At 44.7% G+C, this 22428-nt stretch overlaps 3 protein-coding genes across 4 annotated transcripts; all 3 read right to left on the reverse strand.

The window, feature by feature from the left end:
- Nucleotides 1-52: 52 nt before the first annotated feature.
- Nucleotides 53-5924, reverse strand: slc52a3-1 (solute carrier family 52 member 3-1). Its single transcript, XM_087780926.1, has 4 exons — nucleotides 5815-5924; nucleotides 2506-3452; nucleotides 2314-2437; nucleotides 53-2255 (listed from the first exon to the last, which is right to left on the reverse strand). Exons 1-4 carry the CDS (start codon nucleotides 5875-5877, stop codon nucleotides 2043-2045), a joined length of 1347 nt encoding a protein of 448 aa, XP_087637052.1. The 5' UTR covers nucleotides 5878-5924; the 3' UTR covers nucleotides 53-2042.
- A 527-nt stretch (nucleotides 5925-6451) lies between these two features.
- Nucleotides 6452-12729, reverse strand: otud5a (OTU deubiquitinase 5a). 2 transcript variants are annotated; one of them, XM_087780928.1, is made up of 9 exons: nucleotides 11874-12729; nucleotides 10056-10146; nucleotides 9844-9908; nucleotides 9442-9598; nucleotides 9224-9372; nucleotides 8972-9157; nucleotides 8563-8767; nucleotides 8408-8479; nucleotides 6452-7618 (listed from the first exon to the last, which is right to left on the reverse strand). In XM_087780928.1, exons 1-9 carry the CDS (start codon nucleotides 12459-12461, stop codon nucleotides 7485-7487), a joined length of 1647 nt encoding a protein of 548 aa, XP_087637054.1. In that variant the 5' UTR covers nucleotides 12462-12729; the 3' UTR covers nucleotides 6452-7484. The 2 variants fall into 2 exon arrangements, with proteins under 2 accessions (XP_087637054.1, XP_087637053.1); XM_087780927.1 differs by having other exon boundaries at nucleotides 10056-10149; nucleotides 11874-12728.
- Nucleotides 12730-13550: 821 nt separating this feature from the next.
- LOC148059022 (leucine-rich repeat neuronal protein 1) lies at nucleotides 13551-22031 on the reverse strand. Its single transcript, XM_087781881.1, has 12 exons — nucleotides 21813-22031; nucleotides 20365-20494; nucleotides 20149-20294; nucleotides 19108-19394; nucleotides 18795-19037; nucleotides 18618-18740; nucleotides 18432-18554; nucleotides 17406-17826; nucleotides 15801-15930; nucleotides 15571-15725; nucleotides 15371-15508; nucleotides 13551-15159 (listed from the first exon to the last, which is right to left on the reverse strand). Exons 2-12 carry the CDS (start codon nucleotides 20441-20443, stop codon nucleotides 14665-14667), a joined length of 2340 nt encoding a protein of 779 aa, XP_087638007.1. The 5' UTR covers nucleotides 20444-20494; nucleotides 21813-22031; the 3' UTR covers nucleotides 13551-14664.
- Nucleotides 22032-22428: the final 397 nt, after the last annotated feature.

Consider the following 22428-nt stretch of genomic DNA (forward strand, 5'->3'; position numbering starts at 1 on the left):
AGAAAAGTGCTCCCTGGTTATAATCTGTGAACAAGTTGCTGTCTGAGGAGGGGATGAGAGGATGGGAGTGTAGCCTGGTGATGTCTCGTCCCTGCACTCAAGGTTAATAAGGGTTAGTGGTTAACCCGGCCAGAACCCTCAAGGAGACTCTCGAATGATTGTTGCTCTCTAATTGTGGAAACAGATCTTTTCCACTTGAGTCTCTGTGAGGAAACCCTTTGTCAGACACTTAACTCACACCAAGTCAAGAGGGTGTGATGCTTCTGACTGAACCGTTTCAGAAGCTGGACAATCTTTGGCCTTCACTCCACAAGCCTTCTCCATTCCTTTATCCTTGGTCCAGATCTACCGCTGACATTGTTGTGTGGTCAGAGATTATATATCATCTCTTTATTAGTGGTTATAGACATTTCTGTCCCGAGTCTTGCCCCACAACATCCTTCTTGGACCATATGGACCAATTTCCAATATAAGACAGGCGTTCATAATGTTATGGCTCACCGGTGTATCATTTAAATCTCCCCTGCCGGTCTGTCGTTCGTAGCTGCACCTTTTAGTGCGAGTCCCAGGAAGGGAGGAGGGGCAGGGGTCTTTGGTCCCCAGCAGATGGGGCCCCTTGGTCACTGCTGCCGGAGACCGGAGGATCCCCGGGACCAGCTGGAGGAGCGGCGCAACCATCTGACACATGCTGGAAATTCTTTGATTTGCTCTTTGTTCAGTTACCACACTGAAATTGCAGCCGTCAATCACTAATTCAGTGACGAGCCCTAAAGATGGATCGAAGAGGAGACAAACCCAACATTCCCTGTAATTGGACAGAGACCCAATTAAGCAAAGTACTTGACACTAACACGTCCCCCTTCCTGTAATGCCTCAGCTACTTTGGCTAAATTAACTTATCTGATGTCCAACATCTGGTCCCCGATAGGCAGGATCACAGGGCTGATGAAAGAGTGAGACTGGTCAAGCCACTGGATTCACAGCTTTTTATGACCCCATGTTATATGAAGAATGAGAAATTTAAATTCCTTTTCTACTCACCCTCATGTCGACTAAGGGCTAGGATTATTTTCAGAGTAATCCGTTCTGTATTGGAGTTATATATAAACATGTATGTTCACATGACTGGCGCTAACTTTTCTTCGTCCAAAAATACTCGATAAAACATTCAAACATCCAATACCTCCATATTGCTCATCTGCATTGTCCTTATTGTATCAAAACCCCTGATAAAATAAATTGTTTATTTAAAAAAAAAAAAAGGTATTTATTTTAGTAATAACACCCGCAATTTGTGTTGTTGCGGAGTTTCAAATACCAACAAACTTAAAATATAGACTTTAGAATTTGAAAAAAATTCTAGGAAATAAAAAAAGAATACAATACAAGTCATATGGACATTCATTTCTAACTGTAAAAGATTACTCTAAAACGAATCCCAAACCTATACTATCAGCTAGCACTTAAAGAAACACATTTTTCTTGACCTCTGCCGCCCCCTGGTTGCTGCTTATGCTCGCTGCCAATGAAAGCCTTTTATTGGTTTAACCCGTAAAACCCTTATGTATTTTACCAGGAAACACTTACAAAGCCTAGATTAACCTGAAAACATGCTTAGGTTTTAAAGATTGACAAGAAATAGTTGAACTATTGAATTTTTAACACGGAAATTCCGCCATCTTGTGTCCATATTTATTATTGCAGTACTATTTAGGATGGGAAAACTAATTTCCTAAGGGACATTATTAGAATCAGAACCTTCTATTGCCAGTGTTGTAAACATAACATCGAACTTAATTTATCATTACAAATTAAAATAATAAAATATGATACCACAACCAAGCAACAAAGCAGAAATTCCTATATGTTTTCTATGGCCAAGCCTCTTTAATTTAAACAACCTGGTTTGATCCAAAATGTTTAACCACATATATTTAGAAAACAACTTTCGGAATAACAGTTTTGTTCATCTCGGAAACCGTACATAATTTTTATTTGACATTAATTGGAGTCCATGATCAACGATGACGTGGGGAATGACATCACCGTGGACACCGAGTGCTGCACATGTCGGCTGATTCAAACAGTCTGTACACGTTGACGAGCGGAAACATGATGATGGAGCCGACTAGAGAACCCGCCTGTACTGCTGCTCCACACAACACGAGGGAGCTGTGGCCACGGTCTCGCAGAATCACACCTACCATGACTTTGACGTACGACATTACACCGATGAACAGCAACCAGGAGAAAACCTGCAGGGAGGAGACCAGCGGTGATTCATTGAAGACCTGAGAAACTTCAGTGACTTACAATTACAACTTCTCCCGCCACCGTCCCCTGAAGTAGTGGACATGGACTCATGGCTGCCATGGCCATGTTGTAGCCTCCAAATCCTGAACCAGCCACTGCTAGCAGACCGAGGACCACCAGTGACCTGGAGACACACGTCTGGTTAAAACAAGGAGATGAGGAAAAGGTAACTCTGGAAGTCTAGAAACGCACCGTTGTTTGAAGAACATGGCCACAGTTGCAGCGAGTGGGTTGGCCACTGAAGCCAGAGCTGCAGACAGGTGATAGGCTCGGGTCCCATAAGGCAGACAAGAGTACGTTTGTACAGACGGCAGCACCCCGTTGGTGGCGCCATTGACCCACACGACCAGCAGGTAGATGAAGGCGAGCTGACATGAGGAATACTCCGAGGCTCTGGCGACCTCCTGCTTCTTCTCTTGATCCTGTGGCACCAGGTTCTCAGAAGAGAGCTCGTATGTGCGAGGTTGTCGGTTCAACATCACGAATGCCACCAAGCTGACGCTCATCATGATGGTGAGAATGATGAAAAAGACCTCCGTAGAGAAGTTTGGTGGCAGATACTGGGTCTGAAGAGTCCAGTCGTCTCCAGAAGTGTCATTTCCTGCCACATGGGAGGAGTTTACACACTTGGTCACACCCACGCCCTGCGCCAATGCAACAACGCCCGGGACAAACCCGCTGAGCCCCTCGCCAATGAAGTAGGATGTGATGTAGCGAGCAGGAAGGTGCATCATAAATGGCAGGAAGGTGACAGAGGAGGTGCAGTCCACCACGGCCAGGAAGAACGTGATGATGAGGAAGGCGGTGCTGCGAGAGGCTCCGGCCACTTCTGACGTCCAGTCCCAGAAGAAGATCAGCAGGACGCAGGCGACAACCCCCAAAGCGAGGACAGTGTGGATGACGGCGACCTCTGGCAGACATCCGGGCCGTAGCTTGTGGGCAAGAGTGACAAGCAGCGGCCCCACGTTGGCCAGCTGGATGATCACAGTGAGGTAGGACGGCAGGTCCCAGCCCTCCGGCAACGCGTTCACAATGAGAGGAAGCTCCACCCACAAACCGTTCACTGCCACCCAGGAGCCCAGCCCAAAGGCACACGCCAGCATGTGAACCAGTAGAGACATCTTCCAACAATTTCTGATCTGAAAGAAAAAAGTTGATTATGCAGGTTATTCTGTTATGGACAGCAGGGAAAGAGCGCACTGGGAGTGGGCGGCTAGTGACCCAACCCACTAGTACATCAGAAGAGGCATACCCAAACAATGACTAAAAAGAACCCTACGAAAACCAACCCACAGGCCTTCCGAGAGGCAAGATGAAAGATGGGCCTAACAGAATGGACCACATGGTAGCGACGGAAAGGGACAATGACATGAACACCAGAACTCCAGGAAATTAAAAAAAGACCCCCTGTCTAAGTGTGGGTGTGGTTGAGAAAACGTTACCACAATACCGGGGTTGCGAATCTACTAGGGGAAGCGAAAGTGTGGGAAGAAGGGCCTGTTGCAACCTTGCACTGCCTCAGCAGGTGAGACAAGAGGGACCAAAAACCAGGTTGGAAACCACAGAGCCAATGGACCCAATGTTGTAGACGGCAAAGATGTCAAAGAGTAAGGCTCACTGGTGGAGGGAGAGCCCCTACGTGAGTACCAAGACCAAGCCATCAACAACTCACAAAGGACACAAGGAGGGGCGAAATCCAAGCTCATACCAAATTGGGGACATCCTATACCAGGCTTGCAAGAACAGGTTTGGTGAGGTGACCTTCAATCAGAGGACTGCCCAGAGAGAGAAGGGAAGGAGGGAAAGGGAGATTGACCAGCTAGTGCTTAGGCGTCGACTCCTGCGGAAAAACTAGAGGAAATTAACGCTGGTAGAGAAATAGGGTCTAAAAGCCTTATAGGATGAGGTCAGGCAAAGACTGTTCAAGCTTCGCCGAGCTGAACGCATCTGGACGCGCAGCAAACGGAAAAAGGAACAAGCCAACTTCTTCAAATAGCTTTTTAAGCATGCCAGACAGCTGCTGGAGGAGAAGAAGAGTGGGAAGCTCGAAACCACCAGGGAGCAGTTGGAACAGCATCTCAGAGAACAATACAGCGACCCAGTAAGGAATGTACCATTAGGAACACCAGGGTACATTCTTAAACCTGAATGCTGCATTTAAACCAAGTTCAGCATCAGCACCTGGCCCCAATGAAGTCCCCTACAAGCTCTATAAGAACTGCCCCAATGTACTAGAGGTGTTATGGTACCAGATGAGAATCGTCTGGAAAAAGCAATATACCAGTCTTCATCCCCAAGGAAGCGAACTCCAGACTTCAGCCATTTCAGAAACATCGCACTGTTGAACATAGAAGGGAAAATCTTCTTCTCATTGCTGGCCAGAAGGGTTACTAGGAACCTGCTTGAGAATGGTAACATTGACACAAACTGCCAGAAAGCAGGAGTGCCAGTCTTCCCAGGGTGCGTAGAGCACTCTGCAATGATCGTGGACCAGATTAGAAAGCAGGAGAAGACAGAACTGCACATTGTCAGGCTCATCCTTGCTAGCGCGTATGGATCAGTCCCACACCAGCTGATAAACTACGCTATGGCGTTCTTACACATGCCCTCCTGCATAAAGAGCATGGTCACGTCCTACGTAGTGACCTGCAGATGTCCTTTGTCCTCCAATATTTCACCACCCTGTGGCAGCAGTTAGAAGTAATAATTGCCATGGGCTCTCATCTATTCTATTCATATCAGCCTTTAATCCTCGTCAGCGAAGACAGATGGTTCGAGGAAACAAGCCTCCATCATGGGGAGGACTGTGATGAAACAATTCTCAGAAGGCCTGGCAAAGATCGACCAAAGCCAACTCCCTGGGAAGTACAAGGTCTGGTGCTACAAATTCGTACTCTACAAAAGGGTGATGTGACCACTGAAATGAGCGAGATCCCCTCATCGATGGCAAGTAAGATGGATGGAAAAGCCAACACATTCAACAGAAAATGGTTAGAGTTGCCTCAGTGCCTCTCGGCAGAAAGCACATCACCTTTGTCACAGCAGGTGGAAAAACAGAAGGCCAAGAGAAACACCCAAGCCATTTTCCCTTGACCAGGAGTGGAACATGAGGGTCGACCTCAACTGGCAGCTCTTTTCTATTCAAGATCACTGACACATCTCTCCTACCCGACATAGTGGTGTGGTCCACCAACGGAAAATCTGTGTTCCTCATTGAGCTCACAATACCAGCAGAGGGAGGGATGGAAGCGGCCTTTGAATGCTACAAGGCCAAGTACTAAGAGTTGGCTGTTGAATACCAGGAGGCTGGTTGGAAAACCACCATCTATCCAGTGGAGATTGGATGCCGCGGCTAGGGGTCTCGACCACACGCCTTCTAAGGGATGTAGGAATGACCGGGAGAAACCTTAAAAAGGCTAATGAAGAGCTAGCAGAGGAGGCCGAGAAGGGGAGCTTTTGGCTCTGGCTAAGGAGGAAAGATAGGAGGAAAGAACAACTAACCTTGACAACAGGGTAACACCTTTCAGCTGCAGGGGTTGGCTGGGAGTCCAGGTCACTGCTCATCCACAAGGAAACGTTCCAGGATTAAAGAAGCGAAACATTGAGGAATGGTGGTTCCTGGCTGATGACCCTGCAGCTTACTAATGGGCACCGTAGGAGGTTTGGTAAATAATCTGCTTGTCACCATAAAAAAACAGCAAAAACAACATTACATAACCAGTTTATAGCATCATAAATGATTCCACATCATTGTTAAACCTCCATGATCACATCAGACAGTTATGGTTCAAGTCTACAAATATGAGTTACTTGCTTATTTCCACTCACCAAGTTCTTGCTCACCAAGCTGTTTTCCCTTCACTGACAGAGTAGAGTCTCCTTCCTGTCGCTGCACTGCACATGTGCAGAACAGACCTGGAGCCTCTGAGCAGAGGTCAGAGTGGCTTGTTTACATATTCATAGGAATTCTCTTCCTGGTTCATTGTGTAATTTACAACAGCTGTGAAAGGTTATGTTGACAGTTGATTGACGATCAGAACAAGTGACAGAATTGTCATTTCAAGATCATCTACTTAGAACCTCGATGAACGTTCAGACATATGATACTAAAGTGAGCCAAACTGAGTAAAAAACAAACTTTTCTGAAACATTTTTCCTCTTTTATTCCAAGAAAAAAAGTTATTTCTTCCCAAACAATCAAATAAAATAAAACAAACTTATATTATTAATAATAATAACAACAATAATCATCATTAAGAGGATTAAGAGTTTGACCATTCTACCTTTTCTTTCCTTTTTATTTAATTTTCTCCATGACGTGGCGGATGTGGTTGGTTAAACATGCAGCTAAATAAGTCCAATGAAGGTGAGGGAGGAAGACGAGCTGATGAAGAAGAGGGACGAAGGTGAGTGTTGATGAAGCGTGAACATCTGTCTGGATACAAAATGGCCGAGCGATCCGTCGTCATCAGAGTTGGGAGTGAAGAGCTGGTCGTCGTAAACAAGTGTCTGTTCTTTCTTGCCGTGAGTGAAGAAGAGATGTTTGAAAGACTTGAAGGTTTCTTCTGCTAATTGATTTCTAACCGTTCGCAGTCATCACAGAACGCTCTATGGTCGTTTATGGAGATTTTCAAACAGCAGTTCACGTGAGCTTTGACGCTCACACTTCCAAAGAAGATTTTAAGTTCATCATGTGAAGCACAAGCAGCAAAACAACAATCCAGATATTAGCTTTGACTGATTTGAGGTTTAAATATTTAAAAAACCTACTATCAAAATGGCACCTTTAGACCGCCTTCCCTTTGTTTCATCGCTAACTGACTTGACGTTGAGCACAGCTGGTACCAAGCTAACACGCGGCTAACTTAAAGTGGCGGCTAACACATTAGCGCTAGCAGACAGTGTTTATAAACTCCAAGTCTTGTTTGGATCTAAAGCGAAGGTCAAGTTGGGCGCTCGAGTACATTTTGGGAACCTTCAGAGCTGACTCGACTTCTGCTTCACAGACGTCGACAGTTTCACCCATAGGAAAGAGAGGCGGAGAAAGTGAGGAGAGAACAGGCGACGGATGAATGTTCTGGAGAAAAATGTGCGTTCGACTGCCGGAGATGTTCTGCAGGTCAGAGGTGTGCAGGGTTCAAGGTCACTGTTATGTGCGTTTCAGCCGGTCATCAGCTGCTGTCCGGGGACGGTTCCCTCTCTCGGTGCATGGTGCCGCTCTGGTGTTTGATGCTGTCAAGGTACTCCTGCTGCGACACCGCGAGCACCGAGGCCAGGATCTCGTCATCCTCCCAGTCAGTGAGACCTGAGAAGCACAGGTAACAATCAAACACCTTCATCCTCGACATCTATTAATGTTTCCACATGAATATTCTTGAAATAATTGTATAAATAAAATAATATTTCTTAACTTCCGTGATGAAAAATGGAAACATTTTAGTAGATCATGCTATTCAATGTACTTTGCCTTCTTCGTTTGACAATCCAATCAATGTTTCTTTTTTTAGTCCAAGCGTTATATTTAGTTCAGAGGTCTCAAACTCAACTGGCCAGGGGTCACCTGAGGTCAATTCTTGTGTAGACTGGGCTTCAGACAGGAAGGTCTTACAGTGTTGTTTTTTTGGATAATTTAGTCCATGTTAGTCAAATTTTTACTTTTTTTGTTATTTTAAATCTGTTCTGCCTTAACCAAATAAGAAAGCTATATAAATGATAACACTAGTTCTGATGATCTTTATTCCTTAACCTCCTGACGACTTGAACCGCTCATAGGCCGTAAGTATGAGACCCCCTTAGATAAGACTCCAATGGAATGGATTTACTTGTTATTGTTATATTATTATACATATTTATAATACAGGACCTTGCATAACTATATGCACACTATCAAACTTTAAAAAAAACATAATTCTCAAATTTGTATTTTTTTTATCATTTGCTCCACGTCGGCCACATAAAAGTGGACAAATGAGTCTTCTGGTGATTTTTATTCCACAATTAAAATATTGAATTAACACATTAGCAAGAAAAATGCATTATTTTAAGTTCGGAGGACAATTTCAAAAGGAGCCAGACAGAAGGAAACTGCGCTCACCAAACGCTGTGGGTGACATTTCCTGCATGATGGCTCTGTACTCCAGATGATGACGACTCTGGTTACTGGGACCTGCTCGCACACACATGAAGGGTTAAAAGGATCCATATGATCTGTCATGAGTGTCCAAGATGAAGCTCCTGCCGTCTTGTTACCTGGCGCACACGGTGAAGGCGGTTTGCTCAGGATGAGGGCGGCTCCTGTCGGGGAGGGGGGCTTGTTGATGGCAAGGGAAGCACCTGTGAGGTCTGTGTGGGAGGAGTCAGTGTCCCGTTGCCGTGGCGACCGAGCGCTCCAGTCATCCAGGCCGCTGGAAGCAGCCGCTGTCGCCGAGCTGCAGGTGGCGCTGGCTTTGCGAGGCTAGGGATAAGATAGGTCGGAGGTCAGCTAAATGCCTCCTAAACACACCTTTTTTACACCCTCCCTCAGTTACGCCTTTCTTGTTTCTAGGTTACTTCCTACCTCTCTTCATAAAAGCTACCGTCTTATCTTTCTTCAGGCTCCTTTTACATCTATTTTATCCTCGTATAATTCCCATCCGTCATCTCTCTCTCCTCTTCTCACCTGGCGCGCCTGCTTCTCCTGGTCCTGGAGCCACTGCAGATAGGACTCCCGAGCCACCTGCTCCTCGATGGCCTCGTTGGTGGCCTCCCAGTCAGTCGCTCTCTTCTTGTCCTCCAACATCTGCTGCTCGATCCATGACTCTTCTGACGTCTTGATGGCCGACTTCATCAGCGACTGATCTGCGTACTGCAGGATTTGTACGTCAGAGTGTGTCTGAGTATGTGTAGCATGCTTGTGTTCCACTGTGTGTACCCCGGGTTTGAAGGCGGGCAGCCCCAGGCCGACGCCGATGGTGGCCTTGTTAGGGTTGACGACGGAGTTGTAGTGGATGTTGCGGTGATAGCTGACTCTGATGGGCTCGTCATTGTTCTGATGGATCCCGTGGAAGGTGTTAATGGGTTCTGTGGACGACAGTGTGCACGTCAGCGCGGAGTCACGTGACCAATGCTAGTGACATCTCGACCCCTCACCTGTGCCGTACTGGTAGACCTCCACTGGCCGGTTGTACATCTCAGCCATAGCCTGCATCTCGATGTGGTTCCCGTGACAGTTGTTTTTCCTCTTCCTGTTGATGTAGGTGGTGAAGTCCTCAGTCACGTAGTTGGAGAAGTAGTCTGCGTTCTTCACCTGCACAGAATGCAACGTTAGCATAACGCTAGTTTGCCATTAAGAAGAGGTTAGGTTAGGTTAGGTAGAACTTTATTGGAGGTCTCATTCGGGAAATTATTTTTTTTCCAATTAGACACAGCAATACAGCAATTATTCATAAAAATAATAATAAGAACAAGAACAAAGAGAAATAAAGAGAAAGAACAAGATGATACAATCCAAGTCTAAAGATAAAGAACATAGATCAAAGAAATGTGACTCACCAGGTAGTCCATACAGTGTTTCCTGACTACCTCGTGCATGTCCTGGTCCCCGTAAACCTGGTCAGCTGGGACAAAAAACACACATCAGTAAAAAATTTGAAGCACAAACCATACCAGCTTGAAGTGGAGTGTATATGTGCTGTGTTAGGTAGTGTCTGAGGTTGAAGTTTGTGATTGTTTTTGTGTTTCTTGAGCGAGTTTGTGTCTCTTACCGACAGCTCTGAACAAACATGCTCCATCCTCCTTCATCTTCTTAATGACAAAACCTTTTTTCTCCACCAGAGCCTTTTCAAACCAGTGTTCCTGCTAAATCACACACACACAGTTAAAATCTCTGAGCAATGTTCAAAAACACAATTAAACGGTTGGAAGGCTTTGTTGTTGTTTTGGTGTAAGCCGGTCAGTTGAGTTTAATAATATTTGCATCAGCATATAACTATAACTTGAGCAGTACATTGAAGATAATCAGTAATAATTAATAATAATGACTTTGACTAATTGTATTGTTTATGATTTTTGTCAGTGTTGAAGTTCATTTAGATTCTTGTCAGTGATCTAACCTGTACAGAACTTTAACATGAACTGATAATATCTTAACCCTCATATTGTCTCTAGGTAAGGTTTAACGACCTCCCTGGCTTCCAGAAATACATATGCAGTGGTGGAAGTTGTTCCCCTCGACCCAGAGACAACACAAGGGTTAAGATTGGGCAAACAGAACTTTAGTGACTTAATTCCATATTAAAAATTATTCTTATCACACAAGGCTGAACCGCTGAGATAGAGCCACTTTAAGTACGGCTCGTGTTAGCTTGGTAGCAGCTGTGCTCAACGTCAAGTCAGTTAGCGATATTTGATTCATAAAATAGACAGAATTATGACTTAATATAGGATTTGAGATCGGTTTTGTTTCAGATAATTTTTTTTAGTCAGAACTAAATAATGTGAGAACAAATGCCAAGAAGAAAAAAATTAACTCCGCAAATGAATCTGAAAACTAAAACAATTAATTATTGAAAAATGTTATTTTATTCATAATATTTAATAATTTTCCGTGACAAGGAGAGAAAGGGGTTATTTTTTACAATTAATTATGTTCAAACATTTTGGTAAAAGTAGACACAACAACTGGGGTAAATTATACTCTATACTACTCTTATACAAAAAAAATATTTGGCTTTATAAAGAAAATAGTCACACTGGGTTTGAAAACAGTTTCTACCACACATCTTTTTGAGACTCATAGTCGGTCTGTTTTTAGCTTTTATTTGATGATCTAATGTAATTCAATGCAGAGGGAAATAAGTTGTGGTTGTGGTTAGAGATTCTTGTTTCATATTAGTAGTTTCCTGCCCAAGTTTTAACTATTTTACGATTATACGTTTTTTCGTATTGATCAATCTGTTTAAGGGCTGGAGATCCCTTGCCTTACAAAGCGCCACATAGTTTGAGAAGTGTGGGACAATCCCAGTCCACCAATGGGAGGAAGTAACAAGAAGACTATCCAGATATTTGACATTTAGTAATAATGACTTGTTAAGCTACACTTGATTAGTGATTTAAATGAAAACCAAAAAAATATGTATTATAGTTTCTGATTGATTCATCCTTGAAACGTTCCCTCTGATGCTGGTGAAGTACATCAGGACTGACTGCAATACCTCGTCATTAAAGTATAATATATTCACTTAATTGACGATCAAGGCAACACAATTTACTAAAACCAAGAATCAAATGTGCCAGTTATATCAGGCTAAACAAATAGAACATGAAAAAAGTAAACATAATTTACTAATAAGCATAATTATCACTTAGAATTAATTAAGTTGCCGATCTGTTACCATGGTTACATTTATGTAAAGATATGACTATAATAAATCTAAGAATTGATTTCAATACAAGTAGGAGTTCATCTCTCGTCCCTTAAAGCGACTAAAACTCAATCCATTTTGTTTTGTTTGAATATGCGATGTCAATGTTTGTCTACCGAGGATGTAAACAACAGGGATGCTAATGCTAACGGCTAGTACCTGCTCCACGGTAGCCGGGTCCACCGACTGCAGCCGGGCGGCGTTCTCATACTCGTCCTCGCTATTGTTCCCGGCTCCTTCCTCGGAGTCCTGGCTGGAGCCGCCTCCTCCCGGTCCGGTCACACCGGGCTGGCCTCCACCGGCCAGCGCCGCTACCATTCCTCCGGCGCAGGTGCCTGCCTGTCGCCGTCGTTTGCTGAGTCCTGGTCCGGAGCAGCAGCTGCCGATCCCGCAGCCACAGCCCACCACACCGCCCGACACCACCAGCTCCCCGCGGGACCCGGCCACGATCCCCCCGCTGCTGTCGCGACCGTCTCCCGGTCCTACGGGGGAGACGGAGCCGACGGGCTGCGGGGAGGCCTGCTGCGGCCGGGAGCTCGACTCGATGCTCCGCCTGTCGTCCCTGACGGAGGGCGGAGCGGGCTGATAAGACCAAGGCGGAGGTGAAGCCCTCGGCCGGGCTCCGGCTCGGCCTGTGTGCGGGTGCGGGTGTTGGTGAGGATCGGAGCCGCTCCTACGGTCGCCGTCGTCGGCGTGGTCCGAGACTCCGACCCCGGAGCTGGGCTTCTTCTTGGGCAGGATCGTCATGGTCGATGTGAGGCGGGGAGGGTCAGAGGCGAGTCCGCCCGGGGGATCGAATGTCGCGGTGAATTCAGCCTCCGAGCCGCCGTCCGCCCCCGAACACCGACTTAAGACTCCCTAGTGACCGCAGTCGACGACTAAAGCGGAAGCTCGCCGTGTTTTCGTCGTTTAATTCGACCAGAACCCAAAACAGCTTCTCTTCTTCTCTGCTCAGCCACAAACATCAACACTGACGGGACGTCGTGACGACACTTCCGGGTTGCAACAGCGTGTTTCCTATCATATTCGTGATTAAAGTGTCCCGAATTTATTAATAAAGAAACATGTGTATGACTCAGCATTATACCGCCGTTTCTTTAGCTGACTGTTTATAATCGTTATTTTTAAAAACTATTACAATAAAACATCCTCTGCGCGTCACTTCCGGTGTAATAAAACCTTTATTTACACAACTGACAGTTATTTTCTTTCAAGCGGCTCATTCCATCATCCTCGATAGTTAAATCACAGACTTGAAAAATATAACATGTTACATTATTTAGCTGATTAGATTAGATTACTATTTTAGTTAAATTAATTCGTTGTATTACAAAAAAGATCAGAGACAATCCCAAATTAAAATCCATGTGTATATTTATCTATATTTGACTTTTTATACTTATACTTTCCTTCAGGGATTCGCACCATCAACCCTCCCTTTTCTGCAAGACATCAAACGCGCGATTAGGCAAACCAATGGTTCGTCTCTTCTTTGTTCGTCGCTGTAGTAACATCTGCAGCCACCAGGCGCCGCTGTTCCTGTTTGAGTTAGATTCATAGAGTTGAAGTTCGTCTACCGACTTGTATTGACAATATTTTTTTACTTGCAACTGCTGTCAAGTCACTGAAACATAGTTATTTCTATATACGGACAGTGTAATTACTTATCCATCTTTCGATTTTCTTAAAACAATGTTTAAAACAAGCATAATTTAACAGTATTAATTATTCACATTTAAAAAAGATCTTGACCTATATTTCAAATGATTCTATTGTTTGTTTTCTTGCGTTCATAAAATAAGACAAAACATCTGCAGTGATGAATAGTGTGTTTATTTCAGATTCATACACTTGAGCTTACAAACATACACACACGCACACACACACAGTTACATCAGGTGCTTGGTGTTGATTATTAATAATAACAATAGTAATAATTACACTTTATACAAAAATACCCTGCATAGTGAGATTTCAGAGTTCATTTTATAGTTGGTCAGCTGTTGGCCACAGGCGCTACAGGTTGTTCAAGAGAGTTACAAATTAAGTGGTTCCAGTCAGGTCAGACGCCTTTCTTTTTTAGAATTACTGATGAATACTTGAAGTGTTTGAGGCAGATTGTTGAAGAATCTGAGGTTTGTGTGTTCATAGAATAGAGTTTTTCTTCCACAAACAAACACGATCAAGCTGAACATAAACAGGAAGTGTTCAGATGAGAGAATGAGAAGCGTCCATCTTGGCAATATGGAGTCAGGGTATGAGGTAAGAAAGACCTGTGAGGTCATGTGACTAGTTTCTTTGGCGCATGTCCTCCGGTGGGTCGGAGCGCCCCCTGGAGCTTTAATAACAGTCAGAGTTGTGACATCATTGTTTGACGGAAGTGTAGTCACTATTTGTTGTGGTTGAAAACTGGTTGGCATGGCAACCAATAGGCTGTTTTAGGATGTTGTTACAGCAAAGTGGAGATGGAGCATTGACTGACAGATTTGGAAGTTAACCCATGATCAGGGACCACAGGACTTCAACAACGAAGGTTCTTGTGGTAGCTTCGAGACAAGACGAGGGTGTTGGAGGGTAAGGACGTCGTGCTGTGCTCAAAACTAAGACCTATGATGAGCAGTGTCTTGCTCATTGGTTAGTGAACAGGTAGTGAAGGTGTTGACGAGTGTCACATGACATTTGTGAGGTGAGTTTATATGTTTAAATGTCTCATAAAAACATGCTTTGACAACTGAGCTGACTCATATTTTAACTTAAGATTCTGACTTGTTGGCGGCAGCTCGTCCTGGAGGTGAACCTGCAGACTGATGATCCGCAGAAGTCCTAAAGTGCTTCTCTGCTTTCCTGTGTTAGCTAGAGTCACATGACTGGCAGCAGGAAGGCGGGAGGCAACTCTGAGCAGAATGTCCGGCAGTCTCAGACTTCCTCCCGACCTTTAACGGACCCCCAGTCACCACATGTAGGTCTTGGATGTGTCAATGTGACCCCCCTCCGCCGCCGCCTCCTGAGCCTCTGCCTCCTGCTCCTCTTCCTTGTCGTCCTTGTCCTTCTCCGTCTCGCTTTCCCACAGCGTGATGAGCGGCGGGTACAGCTCGTTGAGCGGGATGGACGTGGCGTGCTGCATGTACTTCTTCAGCGAGTGGCCGCACGTCTTGTGCTGTTTAACGCGTCGCCCCATGTAGACCACCAGCAGCGCCATGATGGACAGAGCGAACATGGAGCCCATGACGGCCGCGAGTGCCACGCTGCTGCGCCTCGAGGCCACCAGCTCCACGGAGAACCCCGCCTCTTTGGTGGTGATGTTGAGGCAGGAGGTGTGGACGGTTGCCACAGGGGGAGGAGGGGAGGTGGGGGAGGTGGGGGAGGAGGTGACGGTGAGACAGACGTGGTACTCCGTCGCAGGAAGGAGGTGAGTCAGGTTGTACTCCTGCACGTCAACCGGAACCTGTGAAGTAACAAATGTTTATTTAAAGATGCTTTCTAGACAGTCTAGGTCACTATACAGATACAATTAAAACACCAAAACACAATCATCCAAACACTTTAAAACATTATGTATATTAAGGAGTGGTAAGTATATCAGTGCCATTAGAATATTATTTATTATGTATTTATCTTCGTGCATCTTTGGTTATGTCACACGTTTTCTGTCTCACCTGTGTTGTGTAGCTGATGTGAGTGTTGTCTATGTGCATCACTGCACTGGTCCACTGGCTCCCTGCAGCAGATGCATCCGGGATCGGACCAGTTGGAGACATGCTCCACTCCAGAACCACGGACTGAGAATGAACCACCTGACGAGGAGGTCAAAGGGGTCAGATCCATGTCAACATCAAAGATCTTTATCAACACAAACCTTCGCCTGAACCAACAACGAGTCGTCCCCGCTGGACAAGCCCCCCCACCAGGACCCCTCTCGACTGGACCAGCCGACCCTGCCGGAGTCTACGAACACTGAGACCCTCTTGGTGTCTGTGCCCTCGACAGTCCAGGCAACGCAGGTGTACACACCTGAGGTGATAGAAAACATCAGAAACCCTCACACACTATGCCCCCCCGTGCAGTTGACATTTATGAGGTGCTGACCTGAATCAGACTTGTCCGTGTGTTCGATGATCAGTGCTCCCGGCTCCGACATCCGAGGCTTCTTCCTCTTTCTCCCGGGATCCTGACCCTCCTCTGTGATCATGGGAGCAGCCTGAGGTTCCAGGCTCACCTGTAAAGAGGTTTACAAGACATTTAAATAACAAACACCCACTAGAGATGTGTTTTGTCAAGAATTTGATGATACAAGGTCAACGACACGATATATAGTGATTCTGTCAATACAAGGATATATTTGTAGTATTGTCGAGTACTTGACTCTGGTGTTGTGATAGTGTAGTAACAAGTATATATGTGTAGTATTGTCCAGTACTTGACTCTGGTGTTGTGATAGTGTAGTAACAAGTATATATGTGTAGTATTGTCCAGTATTTGACTCTGGTGTTGTGTTAGTGTAGTAACAAGTATATATGTGTAGTATTGTCCAGTCCTTGACTTTGGTGTTGTGATAGTGTAGTAACAAGGATATATTTGTAGTATTGTCCAGTACTTGACTCTGGTGTTGTGATAGTGTAGTAACAAGGATATATTTGTAGTATTGTCCAGTACTTGACTCTGGTGTTGTGATAGTGTAGTAACAAGTATATATGTGTAGTATTGTCCAGTACTTGACTCTGGTGTTGTGATAGTGTAGTAACAAGGATATATTTGTAGTATTGTCCAGTACTTGACTCTGGTGTTGTGATAGTGTAGTAACAAGTATATATGTGTAGTATTGTCCAGTACTTGACTCTGGTGTTGTGATAGTGTAGTAACAAGTATATATGTGTAGTATTGTCCAGTACCTGACTCTGGTGTTGTGATAGTGTAGTAACAAGTATAAATGTGTAGTATTGTCCAGTACTTGACTCTGGTGTTGTGATAGTGTAGTAACAAGGATATATGTGTAGTATTGTCCAGTACTTGACTTTGGTGTTGTGATAGTGTAGTAACAAGGATATATTTGTAGTATTGTCCAGTACTTGACTCTGGTGTTGTGATAGTGTAGTAACAAGTATATATGTGTAGTATTGTCCAGTCCTTGACTTTGGTGTTGTGATAGTGTAGTAACAAGGATATATTTGTAGTATTGTCCAGTACTTGACTCTGGTGTTGTGATAGTGTAGTAACAAGTATATATGTGTAGTATTGTCAGGTACTTGACTCTGTTGTTGCAGAATTTATGGCCACATGACTCTTGACAAAGTCGTAACTGCTTTCATTTGTTTTGAAACCAAAATATGTCCAAACATTAGCTTTAAAAGCTGCTGGAGTCCACTGTATCCTCTCGTCCTCAGCTATTGCATCAGTCATTGTTCGTTTAGCTGCCATGACTGCTGCCATCTAACGGCCAGAAGTTGAATTGAAATATTAACGTTATAAAACGCAGTTCATATTTGCATGTTAAATGTAAATTAAAAAAAATCAAATGACTTTATGTATACACACTTGTTGAAATATAAACCTTAAATTTTTATAGCAAAACATATTTATACAGTGCTGTAAAGTATTGACGCGACATCTTGAAAAAAATAATGTGACGTTCAACTCAATCAACATTTTCTTACACCAATACCGTTTACCTCTGTGTCAAACTTTAGTACCCACCTTCTCCCCAGCAGGTGTGACCCAGTAGAACTGTGGCGCGGGCTCAGCGTCTGCCCAGCACTCCAGGGTGATGGGCTGTCCAGCACTGACGTTGACCACAGGTGGAAGAATGTTGTCGCTGATGTGCGGCAAACAGCTGTCTCCGGTCCTGCTGTCGGCTCCTCCCCCTCCGGACGCCACTTGCTGAAGCTCCTGGCCAATCAGATGAGGGGGAGAGGAGCACAGGGTGACGGACGGCTCCAGCAGCTTCACCATGGATCTGTTCCCAAAGTGGGGCGCCCACGAGGAGAGACAGTCGCAGCGTAGCGGGTTGGAGTGCAGAGAGATCTCCTCCAGGGCCGACAGTTCGGAGAGAAGGCTGCCCGAGACCAGAGCCAGCTGGTTGCTGTGGAGGAGGAGGGTCCTCAGAGAGGGCACGTCCCTAAATGTGGAGAAGACACAGTGATGGAAATATAGTAAGTTTGATTAAAAAAAAACTTCAATTGACACGTTGTAGAAATGCACATTTTAATTTAATCTTTTTTGGACCATAGGCCATTTAAATGGCGACATTATATTGAGAAAAAAAACATGTCACCATAACACTGAATCCGCATGAGCTCTGGTTACAACAGGATGTTTGTGTATTTACATCTAAATATATTTGATTGTTTGCCGACGATGGTATATGTATGTGTGTATCTCTCAGCTTTCTTTGTGCCAAGTTGTGGGCAAGTTTGTGTTTGAACGTTATTTATATGAACTTTTTTATCTAAAGAAAATTTGAAAGTTTGTGACATGTCAAGAGTCACATGATATTTCTGAGGAAACACAAGCCTTTTTTCAAAATAAATATTTTCAGATAGAAATGATCATTACAACCGAAATTATATTAAAAAAAAGTATTCTGTGGGGCCCGGTAACTAATGCCTCAAGGACCAGTAGTACTTTACTAGGCATAATTTATACTAAAATGATTTACTTCCATTTTTGTCTTGAAATAGTTTGTACTGGAAGATGGGTTTGTAGTATGACCCTGGTGGTTACCTGAAAGCTTGTGGGTCCAAGTATGACAGTCCAGGGTTGTTGCAGAGTTCTAGTTTGACCAGTTCAGGAAGGTTCTGGAAGGAGGCGGGTTCCACCATCAGCAGCTGCTCCATGTTGTTCAGACTATTACACACACAACACCATGAGACACAAAACTCAACTGTTACCAGACAAGTTCACACGCACCTGAGCTCCTCCAGGTGCTGGAGGTTCTGGAAGTCTCCCTGCTGGATCCTGATGATGGGGTTCTTGTTCAGGTCCAAGAACTTGAGGTTGGGGAGAACGTTGAGGGCGTCACGAGGAACCGACCTGAGGCAGAGCAGAAGTCAGTTTCAAGTCAGGGAGAGAACAGAAGGTTCTTACCTGAGCCGGTTATCGAAGAACGACAGACTCTCCAGGTAGTCCAGACCCTGGAAAGCAGCAGCCGGTACGGAGGCCAAACCCATGCCGGCCAGAACCAGGCTGTGGAGGCGCGTCAGAGGCAGGAAGTTCTTCTCCTCCAGACCCAGGATTGGGTTTTCACCAATCATCAGGATCTCCAGAGACGGCAGGGACTCGAACCAGCGACTGTCTATGGCCACCAGTCGGTTCGAGTTCAGGTGGAGTCTGAAGTTAATAAATGGATTAGTGTTTCTGAGGGTGATTGACAGGCACAGGGAGGTCATGTGAGTGGTACCTCAGAAGGCTGCTGAGACCCGAGAAGGCCTCAGCCCCGATGGAGGAGATTCGGTTGTGGTTGACGTAAAGTTCCTCCAGGCTGGACAAGTTCCTCAGACTGAAGTCCTCTAGCTCCTCGATCAGGTTCTCCTCCAGGTACAGGGTCACCAGACGGCTCAGGGACTGCAGGCCCATGGAGCCCACTTGCCTTAGGTGGTTCTGGGACAGGTCCAGCTCAGTCAGGTTGCTGAGACTTTGGAGCTCCGTAGTGATGGACGAGATGTTGTTACTCTGGAGCAGAAGCACCTGAGACACAGTGTGTTATCCAGCAGTTAATTTAGTGTTAACATGATGAAACCATACATTTTATACACTCATTGTGTAGTGTTTGGATGAACTTTTTGTCTTGTGGTTCTACTTACCTTTAAATATTGTTTGGCCTATGCATTATGGGTGTACGAAAACATTGATTCACTTTGATTTGCAATATTTTCTTTCACAAAACTGTTTTGATATTCATCAGCACTATATCGATTTTATTTTAATTCTTTGGCTTTCACATCATATTTTATTTTTATCATACTTTTTTGAGGTATTTCAACAAAGTTTGTATGGAATGATTACAGTTTTTAAATTTATAATCAACACACAATAATTCATGTTGTTTCTTCATTTTTTACCCTGTATGGCAGAATTCATTATGACCTCGGCAGCTAAAATTAGAATTAAATCCTGCGAGATCCTGGCGATGACTGAGGATAAGAGGATACAGTGACTCCAGCAGCTTTTAAAGCTGATGTTTGGACATATTTTGGTTTGCAAACAAATGAAAGCAGTAAATACTGTAAATCTGTAAATACTACAACACCAGAGTCAAGTACTCGACAATACTACAAATATATCCTTGTTACTACAGTATCATTATATCACATTGTCCCTGTATGGTGATATGTATCATAACGCCAGATTCTTGCCAATACAAAACCTACTATGCATGTGTCTGTTATTCGGTAAAACTTAAAGTGTATTTTTCACCATTGAGTAACAGTGTGTGTCCCACCTGTGTGTCATCAGATAGGTTGGCAGGGACTCTCTGCAGGTGGAGTTCGTTACAGTCCACCGTCCTTGCCTGGTGGTAGATGGACTGTGGTGTGTACCAGGGTCTGGTCTCACACACACACTGAAGAGGACACTGCACAGCGCCACCTGCAGGGCACAATTGAGTTCAACAACAGTCGTCCCACCATCAGTCAGCTGCAGAGAACCAAGCGTTTACCTGGACTGACCCCGACCACACCTGCGTACACTGATGATGTCATCAGGAGCAGGATCGTGAGGAGGACTACAGGTCCCATGATGCACCTCTGGGGGCAGTGATGTTTACGTCCTGCAGGTCAGTTTCTCATCTAAAGGGGACAAAGTGTGATGTCACAAACAAAAACAGCCAGCCGGGGGGGGGGGGGGGGGGGGCTTTGTGACAAATGCAATCAAGTGTAAGCCGCTACTTTATCCACAGATGAATAAATCCTACACAAGTGTGTGTGTGTTGCCAGGGGAGAAGAGTAAGTCCACTGACCCAAATTTCGCCAAGAAACAGGATGTGATGTAATAATGTAGAAAGTAAACAAAAGATCATAATGGAAGCTAAATCCTGTTGTTATTGACCCCGATCATAAACATGCGCCTGTTTGTTTGATCCGATATTGGACGACGAGTAAACCTGTACCTAAAGTAGCCCTGATATGAAGCTCTTTCATCCACCAGACACACAGAGTAGATACACGGCTGAGAAGTAGCAGCATATTTTAAAATGGTGGATCAAGAAAGCACATCCAACAAGGCTTTGACTTTAAACGTATCTAAAGAGGTTCTTTCTACTGAACCACGATATCAATGATGTTCAAGTGACTCCAGAGTGAACCTGAACCGGGAGGGAAAACATCAGATCCTCCCTCGATTTTGTTAAACACACTCACACACACACAACTCAGATAGAATATTAATAAAGTGCCATTAAATATTTATTGGGCAGCTTGTTACATGTCCCATTGCACGGACTGAGTATATACTTACGCATTAATGTTCATTTAGTCTAAATAATCAGAGTACGATAAAAGTAGCTTTAATCTGGTTTGCATAGTTATAACTCATCCACCCAACGCTAAAATGATGACGTCCTCCCCTGGTGCATCTACTTATCAAATTAAATATTTCCATCATGAACGACAAAATCTATTATTTATTTCTCTCCATATAAACCACTGGACCACACTGGGTTCAATCTATTTTGCTTCTTTCCTGGTCTTTCCTCAGATCAACATAAAGTTGTGTCCAACAATAGAACGAAGTGTGTAACAAGCATGTTTGTCATTTTTAATAACGCGTTTATCACCATCATTCATGTAGCACTTGAATATATAAATACGTCTGGATTCAATTCTGCTGCCACAGCCCGGTTGTTTCCAGGTTTCTGCCTGACACCGTTAGGATAGCTATTGTAGTCTGGTTGGAGCAGTGATGGGTCACTTGACGTAGGTGTCCGTGCTAGATAGCTAACGTGCTAAAACACCTTCACCTTCCTGAGCATCTCTTCACGTCTAACGTCACATCATCTGAGGACATCGAACCTCCCAACACCGATACCGAGTCTCATCCTGGTGTTCGCACCGTGATGACCTCCGTGTTTTAATTTTAACTCTCCTGAATATTTCACGCGCCGCTCACCTGCTCCCGCCCTCTTCCTCGCTCGGTCACACGGATCTCCCACAGGTGCAGACGACCGACGCGAGCGCTCGTTCAAAATGGGTTTTTCGGTTTCGAGTCCAACGATGCGGTTCGAATCTCGCTGTGCGCTTTTATCCGAAACATCCGGCTCCCTTGTCAGAACCGCAGCAGCTGACGGGATGTCGGCCAATCACAGGGCGCAGCCGCCGCCGCGTCCGCCAATCAGAGCTCGGATGCTGCGCAGAAGGGGGAGAGAAGGGCGGGGGTGACGTAATGCTCCAGATTCTCTTCATGACTTCTCCGAGGTGGTGAGGATGACGGTGATGATGAAGAAGGTGTGATGATGAGAAGAGCAGAGGTGAGGATGATGGTGATGATGAGGGAGAGAAGACAAGAGATGGAGGCGGAGCTGATAAGAAAAGTGTTGAAAGTGATTAAATATAGAGGAGTTATGTTGAAGGTGATAAGAGTGGTGGTGATGAGGATGGAATAATGATACTCTTGATAGTTTAGTTAAATGAAGATGAGCAAAGTTAATATGATTTTGGTTTAAAAGGAAGAAAAAAAATGTTCATTGCACTTGATGCTGCTGATGAAGAGTGAATGTGAAGTGAAG

The sequence above is a fragment of the Callionymus lyra genome, chromosome 19 (assembly GCF_982586985.1).
Source record: "Callionymus lyra chromosome 19, fCalLyr1.hap1.1, whole genome shotgun sequence".
Taxonomy (NCBI): Eukaryota; Metazoa; Chordata; class Actinopteri; order Syngnathiformes; family Callionymidae; genus Callionymus; species Callionymus lyra.